General features: G+C 36.9%; 1 protein-coding gene across 1 annotated transcript; it reads right to left on the reverse strand.

Annotated features, from left to right (window-relative positions):
- Positions 1-2189: 2189 nt before the first annotated feature.
- LOC131029772 (secreted RxLR effector protein 161-like) lies at positions 2190-2657 on the reverse strand. Its single transcript, XM_057960421.1, has one exon. The coding sequence runs from the start codon at positions 2655-2657 to the stop codon at positions 2190-2192; it is 468 nt and encodes a 155-aa protein (XP_057816404.1).
- Between the last annotated feature and the right edge of the window lie 6648 nt (positions 2658-9305).

Below are 9305 nucleotides of genomic sequence, written 5' to 3' on the forward strand. Positions count from 1 at the left end.
ACAAAAAAGGAAGTAATAAATCGGTACATGCAGATTCAAGATCCTAGATGATGGAAAGATTGTATCCATGCAATAAATTGAAGAATTTGAAGAGAAAGAAGTCATCATTAAAGAGCAGAAAGGAAACTTCTTTAGCTATGAAAATCAGAAATCTTGAAGACAAGAAGACTCTCTCAAAGAAATGAAAAGATGATCTTCAGACATGGACAGAGAAAGAAGATGATGCAAACTCTTTTGAATATTCATATAGAAATTATGTCACCCATACAAATATGGATACAAGGAAGATGAATATTAGAGAAAGGGGGGCATGAAAGCATCCTTGCTAGGGGGAGCACTAGAGAATCTTCAATAGAAAGAGAAGTACATTCTTATAAATCCTATGTGAGTTTGCAAACAGGTGTTTCTAATGATACATCCATGGAAAGGAGTTTTATGTTTATTCATTTTCCATTGATGTTAAAGGGGGAGAGAAGTAGAATGGGGGAGAGCTAGTAGAGAGAAGAAAGAATAGGTTGTCATCAATGACAAAGGGGGAGATTGTTGAAATTGTTGTCATTAATGTTAAGTGTATACAACCATCTGGAAGTTGTCATTGATGTCAAAGGAGCTTAGTGGAGATCATTGAACATATTGTCATTAATGTTTAAGTAAACTTGTATAGAGGTCAGACCTACTACAGGTTTTGAGGAGTTCCAATATACCTTGAATAGTGAACATCCAAGTTCAAGAGTACCTTCAAATTATGATCAGTATCATGGCAGGAGACTATGAATGATATGCTTTGAACAGATGTGGAAATCATGATTGATATGCTTGACTTCATGCCAACATATTTACAAATGAGGGGTTAATATATAATATGAAGAATGTAGCAGTCATGTTTATAACAGCAAGAAGGCCAATGATAATAGTAGAGATAAAGATCAAATTGTCTAAGACAAAAAAAAATATATAAGGAATAACAATGTTTAAGTTTATTCTTAATATATGAGAACCAAATAAGGAATCCACGGTGCAATTTTGATAATAAAAATTGAAATGATAATAAGCTAAGAACATTAATATGATGTCAGCAATAATGATCATAGACAAAGGAGCAATCTTTCATGGAAGGGATCAAAGGCAAAAAAATAGTTATTAAGCAATGAATATTAAAGGTCCGCGATATATTATTGAAGGCATTAAGAAAGAAAAATAACCGACTTCATAAGTCTATAGACCGTGATCGCCAAAATATGAGTAATGTACTTCTAAAGTGACAGCGATCTGGAAACAAATGATCGATATGAGTAGCGACTGAAATGAAAAAATAGAAAGAACGATTGTGTTTAAAATAAGACAGAGAGCAGGGAATCGCATGTACAAGAAGACGTCAAATGAGATGGCAGCGGATCATACATACCTTACTGTCTGATCATGTAGGTGGAGATATAGATCCCGTGCCATTATACTAAATGAAATTTGATCCTTTTGTCCCTACACAGGATGCTTGACTTCTAAGTCAGTGATGATTGATATCGAAGACTATATTCCTCGAAGCTTATAATTCTTAGTTTATGTCAGCACCGATTTAAATCAAGAAATCGTGACTAATAAATTGTCTACTAGGCATCGATTTGATTAATGAGAGTTATAACCAATATGTGTCAATCGGTATCTAAGAATACGTGACCATTCACGTGGGGGTATAATGAATGGTTGTGTTCTTTTCATCTAGAAATAAGATACGATATAAATATTATTATTGTAATTCTGTTAGCAAAACTATTGTTAACACACCCCCCCTTAAGTCTAACTAAGGAGACATAATAAAGTGAAGAAAGAAATGAGGAAAGAAGGAAAATCCAGTGGGAACAAAACCCCCCCTTGAAATAGAAACTAACATAACGAGAAAACTACTGTGGTACAGTTTCTTTCAGCCCAAGAGGATCTCGGAGAAAGTGAAACTTCTGCTTAGTGAATGTCTTCGTGAATATGTCAGCAATCAGTTGAGATGTGGGACAATACTGTAAATCAATGATGCCATCATAGATCAGATCTCGGATGAAGTGCATGTGGATCTTGATGTTCTTTGTCCGTTGTCATTGTACTGGATCTCTACAAACCTTCAGTGTACTTTGGTTGTCACACCAAATGATGGTCGGTTGATGAAAACATATACCCAGCTCAGTGAGAAAATTTTGCAGTCAGAGAACTTGAATGGTAGCATTGACTCCACCTCGATATTTAGCCTCTGTGGATGATAGAGCAATGGAAGATTGCTTTTTACTTGACCAACAAATGGGACCAGAGCCCAAATTGAGAACATATTCTGAAGTGGACTTGCGATCAATACTATCACCAACCCAATCAGAATCAGCATAGCCAATGAGATCCAAAGTACATCCAACTGAATAATGAATCTCATAGCTAATGGTTCCTTGAACATAGTGAAGTATACGCTTGGTAGCTTTCCAATGTAGTTCATGAGGCTCCTGCATGTATTTGGAAACAACACCCACTGCATATGATAGATCTAGATGAGAGTGAGTGAGATAAAGAAGACTCCCCACAAATTGCCAATAGAGTGTGCAATCAACCAATGGTGTATCTTGGCCATCCTCAAGCTTTTCTCCAGACAAGAAAGGTGTGGGTGTTGGCTTACAATCACTCATGTGAAATCAAACTAGAATATCCCTTGCATACTTGGATTGAGTAACTTGGACACCTGATTCATTCTGATTGATTTCAAGACCAAGAAAAAAGTTGAGAAGACCCATGTCTGTCATGGAAAATCTAGCATGCAAAGCTGCTTTGGTTGCAGCAATGGCTTTGCCTGAATCACCTATTATTAGCAGATCATCTGCATAGAGTGATATGAGAAACAAAGAGTTAGATGTTCTCATCATATATGCATTTGGATCAGATTTGCATTGCATGAAATTTTGAGACAGAAGATAAGAATCCATTTTAGCATACCAAGCTCTAGGTCCTGCTTGAGGCCATAGAGTGACTTCTTGAGTTTCCATACCAATGAGGAATTTTGTACATACCCTTGTGGCTGCTCCATATAGATCTCTTCCTCGAGATCACCATGAAGAATTGCATTCTTCACATCCATCTAATGAATCTCCCACCTTCTTGTTGTTGCAATTGCAAGAGCCAACCAAATGGAATCCATTTTTGCCACTGGAGCAAAAGTTGCATCATAGTCAATGCCATGAACTTGATGAAAGTCTTTGTCTACCAACCTTGCTTTATATCTACTTACATGGCCATCTGCTGATTTCTTTGTTCTATAGACCCATTTACACCTTACAAGTTTATGATCGGGTGGAAGTGGAACCAAGTCCCAAGTGTGGTTCTCAATGAGAGAATTATACTCCTCATCCATGGCTACTTCCCAAAGAGGATTCCCTATAGCTTCTGGATAAGTCTGAGGATCGGATGCTTGAATCATATAGGCATGCATTGGGATGATGGGATCGATAGCTAAAAGTGCATGAGGGGCATCATATATGTTAGCCAAGCTCCTAGTCCTTTGATTTTTCACAAGAGATACTGAATCGTCACTAGAAGCCCAATCAAGAACCGCATCTGGATCTGCACATGCATGCTCAAGTTCATTGGGATCAAATTCAAATGTATCAGAAATTAGATCTGAATGATTGCCTATATTACCTTTGAGATCTATGAGAGGAGGAAGCAAATAAGTACTGGAATGTGGCTCCTGAGATGCATGCATGGGACTTTCATCAAAGTAGACACTCCTCTCAATTAAGAGTGTTTTTGTTGAAAGATCTAACAATCTGTAGCCCTTTACACCATCTGGGTATCCAACAAAGATGCATTCTTTGCTTTGAGGCCCTAAATCTTTTTCTTCTTCTCTATAGGAATGCGAGCCCATGTGCGTGATCCAAAAATTCAAAAATCGGTCACTTTCGGTTGCATGCCACTCCATGCTTCAAAAGGTGTCTTTCCTATGACATATTTGTGAGGAGATCTATTTTGTATGTATGAAGCACAATTGATTGCTTCAGCCCAAAATTTGGATGGAAGAGATATAGCATGCAACATACAACTAGCCATCTCCTTCAAGGATCGGTTCTTCCTCTCAGCTACCCCATTCTGTTGCGGAGTGTAAGGAACTGTGTTCTGCAACTATATTCCTGCTTCATCACAAAGATGTTGAACATCATTGTTGACATACTCCCCCAAATTATCTGTGCAAATGATCTTGATCATTTTGTTTGATTGATTCTCCACATGGCCTTTGAAAATCTTGAGATTCTCAAACACCTCAGATTTGAATTTGAGAAAATAAACCCATGTGTATCTTGTGCAATCATCAATGAATGTTAGGACATAGCTAGCTTTACTCATGGAGGGGTCAGGAAATGGACCCATCAGATCACTATGAACAAGCTCTAGAGGGGAGGAGGCTCTTCATGCAATCCCCTTTGGAAATTTTTCTTGTGGATGCTTTCCAAGAGCACAACCTTCACAAACTCCATCAAAAAATTCTATGGTAGGCAAGCCTTTCACCATCCTTTGTTTGCTCAATTTCTGCATGTATCTAAAGTTCAAATGACCAAATCTTTCGTGCCAAACTCTACTTTCATCATTTGCATGTGTTAGAAGTAAAGTAGAATCTGATTTGACAACAAAATCAATGAAAGTGTACAGATGAGATTGATGATTAGCCTTACCAACAGCGATTTTGGAGTTGTCTTCAATATCAAATATGCTCACAGAATCTGGAGTGAATTCAACTCTCCTACCAGTGCCAGTGTGTGTCATTTGATACACAAAAAGAAGATTGACAGAAAGATTTGGAATGTGCAAGACATTCACAAAACTTCCAATTCTCATCTCAACCTTCCCTATTCCAGTTGCTACTACAGAAGATCCATCTCCCAAGCGAATAGGTGAACCAAAATATGGTTTCAAAGAAGAGAGAACATCTTTTGTGGCTGCCATATGGTGTGAAGCTCCAGAGTCTACGATCCATGCATCTGAAGAAGAATTAATAGAAATCAATGCATGAGCATTGTTTGTTGTTTCTGGTGCTTTTTCTTCCTACTTCTTCTTGGCACCTTCTGGGATAAGGTTACCAAGATTATTTTTCTGAAGTGTTTGTTCCATGAGATCAATGTTATTCTTCATGCATGATGATTCTGGATGGTAACCACGGTTGCAATAGTTGCACTTTGATTTTCCCTTTTTGTCCTTCTTTTCTTTTGAGCTGGTAGATCCATCTGGAGGTTTCAGATTGCCTTCCTTTCTTGGATCTGGTTACTTCTTCCCTTTGCCTTTGGATTGTTGATTGGATTTGGAGTTGTTCTTTCCACTTCCATGCACAACAAGTGCATGAGCATTGGATTTTTTCAATGTGCCCATCTTTATGAGCTTATCTTGCTCATGTATCAAGGACTCAATGAAGGCATCAAGTGTGGGCATCTTCCAAGTTGCTCCTATTGTGAGCCTAACCGTGTGGAAAGAAGAGACAAATACTGCATATTCTGGACCTAGCTTTGATAGAATAGAAAGGATTAATTTTCTTTCTTCCTTGGATTTGTCAATACCACATCCTTTAAGTTGAAGCAATAAGGATTTGAACTTTGTGAAGAAATCTTGAATATTATCAAAACTTCTTGGATCTAATGAGTTGAACTTATTTTTAAGAATATGACCTCGCATCTCATCTTCCTTTCCAAAGAATGTCTCCAATGTCTTCCAAATGTCATTTGGAGTTTTGCATGCCACAACATGAAACAACAATTCTGGAGAGATGGATAAGAATAGCAGACCAAAGACTTCATCCATTCGATTGAAGTATTTAGACTTTTCAACTGCTGGATTGGGTTCAACCTCTGTATTCATAACTATCTGATAGAGGCCTCTACTTCTGAGCTGAAGCAGAATCTTTGGCTTCCAATAAAAATAGTTGTATGGTGTGAGAATAGTAGAGGCTGAGAACTCCATTTTTCAACTCTGATCTTCTATATCTGCAACAAACAAAGATTTACTTTTCCTTTCTAGCACCTAAGCATCGATTTGATTAATGAGAGTTATAACCAATATGTGTCAATCGGTATCTAATAATACGTGACCATTCACGTGGGGGTATAATGAATGATTGTGTTCTTTTCATCTATAAATAAGATATGATATAAATATTATTATTGTAATTCAACTTGAAGCGAGTAGAATAAGAAAATGCTAGAAATATAAGAAAGCTACTGACAATTTGTGGTGTGCGATAGATTGCATACATAGATATATACATCACAAGGATGTCAAAATAAAGGTGTGTAGAGAGATATATAGATAATACCTTTAGAATGGGTGAAAGCCATCATTATCAGATCTACTAGTTTGATATATATCAACAAAAGGAACAGAAAGTCTACAATGATGAATCGGTTATTGAGGTTATAGTCATAATTATAAAGAGGAATTGTTTCAATGAAGAATCAACACTGAGGACACAACAGAAATTAAGATAACCTTAATGTAGACTATTGAAAGAGTTTGGTAGAAGAATTTATAATCAAAGTATCTCATAATTAAATAATCAGTAGATAGAGCCTATGTGTGGAATGAGTAGTGTGTGAGAGTATTGAAGATATGTATAGCATATCTACATCTATAGATCTGTATTTGAATTAAAAGATCATTGTAAAGAAATGTGTGTGTGTGTGTGTGTGTGTGTGTGTGTGTGTGTGTGTGTGTGTGTGTGTGTGTGTATAATTATAATTTAGATGATTTGCTGCAGAAGAAAAAGGGAGATTGTTGATATAGGAGAGGAGCATACACAGATATCAAAAAGGAATTAATGCAGATATAAGGAAGATGCTATACTATTATAGAGAAAGATATGATGTATAAATTGTAAAAGGCTTTTTGGAAGTCTTATAGAGTGGAATAACTAAAGGTTTAAGAAAAAATTGAAAAGAGTTCCATGAGAGATTGATATCGGTTTTGTGGCAAAATTAAAGTCATCATAATTACATATTTGTAAAGGAATTTACAAAAAATATGCATCATAGATTTATGAAGAAAGTGTGGCCATGTTTATATGACTGGTTAGTAATGTTCTTCATAGTAGTTTGAAGAAAGAAATTAAGTGTCTATCATCAATTGAGATAGCAACATTATTAAGGTGGAAATTCAAGTTTATATGAAGTGGGTTGGTGCTCACTAATTTTGGATTAGGGAGTTGGTGCTTCTAGTGGGTTGGTGCTTACATAATCAGGTTGGGGAGTTCATGCATCTGGTGGGTTGGTTCTCACACAATCAGTTTGGGGAGTTGGTGCTTCCAGTGGGTTGGTGCTCACACAATCAGTTTGGGGAGTTGGTGCTTCTAGTGGGTTGGTGCTCACACAATCAGTTTGGGGAGTTGGTGCTTCCAGTGGGTTGGTGCTCACAAACAAACAGAGTTAGAGGTTGTTGCCTCTAGTAGGTTGGTGCCTACAAACATTGTAAAAGAAGAATTGTATAAAATCATTAATTTGACGTGGTTTTCTCCCATAAAGGTTTTCATGTATATATCTTGTGTTCATATTAGTTAGATCACATATGAATGTTGGTATGCAATGAATATGTTAATAAGATAAGTTATATATTTATGATTGAAATTGAAGAAGTTTAAATTGGTAAAAAAAATTGTTATATTGATTCACCTCCCCTCTCAGTATAACCATGTGCTCTTCAATGGACCACTGAGAGGGGGGTGAATCAATGGTAATAAAACTTTATAAATAATAAAATCTGTAGTAGTAAAAATTAAAAAACTATGAGCAGAGATATCGAACACATTCACATACAAGAAAAATGCATAACACAAGATATACAAGGAAAACCCAATATGGGAAAAACCTCAATGAGAAATGTTGCTAGAGTCTACTACTCTAATCTGGCCTCACAATAAAAATAATTCGATAACAAAGTTTATGGGGACCAACCCCTGATCTAAGTACCCACTTAGATGATTACAATAATGAGGAATTACATATACAAGTTGAGTACCTTGTTACAAATGAGGTTTTGTAACATGTCATATTTTCCACACCTGAAACTGAATCTACTTGTTTTAGCTTACAGGCTTTGTCTTCTTTTCTCTAATCTCTGCAATAGCTCTCTACACTCTATCTTGTCTTTTAGCCAACTCTTATGTCTCTGCAATAGCTCTCTGTAATCTATCTTGTCTTTTCACTAGCTCTTCTTCTCTCTATTCTGATCAAATCTCTTCTCTCTGCTTATCTCTTACTTTGCTCCACACGGTGTGAAATACACACTCTATTTTCTTTCTTCTATTTCGTCTTCAACAATGCACTCAATTTTGCCTTCAACAACACACTTACAAAACCTCGCAATTAATTTGTCTCATTAATTTAAATTGATCACAATCCTTTTTCTTCTTATATTTTTCTCTCCAAAATAGATTTTCCCTCCAAAGGAAAATTCAAAAACACTTCTCAAAACCAAGAAAACAATATGCCCTGATTTTAGTCTTCTGATTTTCTACCTTTCTCATATTGTCTTTCTATTTTCATCCAGCTAACTCTACATTCTGGCATGACCTTTGTATGCAACACTCATTTTCGGAAATGAAACTCCTAGTTGTCATTTACTCAACAACCATATCTTATCAGCAATCTCTAATTTTTCCTATACACAACACGTCCTCCACATCTCCTTTTATGTGGTCAGTTCAAACTTAGTCAAATGCCTATGTGGACCGCTTCTATGTCGACAATTGGTAGAATACCCATTGTGTTCTCAACCGCTCAATTAGCCCCTACGGGATGGCGAGACTATGCACTTTCTTCCTCTTCATTACCCCACGACTCCATTTTTCGTCAACCTTCCTTCCTGCGGGCTAGCAGGATCACTTGTTTCCATGCTATGATTATTACTCTGTAGCACCTTTTTTTTCTGGTTTTTCTTGTTGCAGGATGGCAGGTGCTTCACACTCCTTTGTTCTCATTACCTCGCAAGGTCAGTTCACTTCCGTTTTCCTTGCCACGGGCTGGTGGGGTGTGGTAAAAAGCATGTCATTGATCTCATGCGGTAAAGACTTCTTTCAACTGATTACCCCACAAGATCATTTTGTATCCCTCTTTTGGACTGGGAGACGACAAGATGCCCAATTGTGTTACTATGGATATCACCTCGCTGCCTTGTGGGGTCTTTTATCTTTTGTTTTTATTCACACGGGATGGTAGGGAACCTATCCTTCTCTTTACTTTGTGTCCCCATGAGGTCCTTTTCCTCCAATCTTCTTAGGTGTGAGATAGCGGGACTTATGGTGATAAACA

Source organism: Cryptomeria japonica, chromosome 9 (genome assembly GCF_030272615.1).
Source record: "Cryptomeria japonica chromosome 9, Sugi_1.0, whole genome shotgun sequence".
In the NCBI taxonomy this organism is placed as follows: domain Eukaryota; kingdom Viridiplantae; phylum Streptophyta; class Pinopsida; order Cupressales; family Cupressaceae; genus Cryptomeria; species Cryptomeria japonica.

Coding starts and splice junctions, on each gene's coding strand:
- LOC131029772 (XM_057960421.1), bottom strand. CDS start 2,657: ATGAGTGATTGTAAGCCAACACCCACACCTTTCTTGTCTGGAGAAAAG.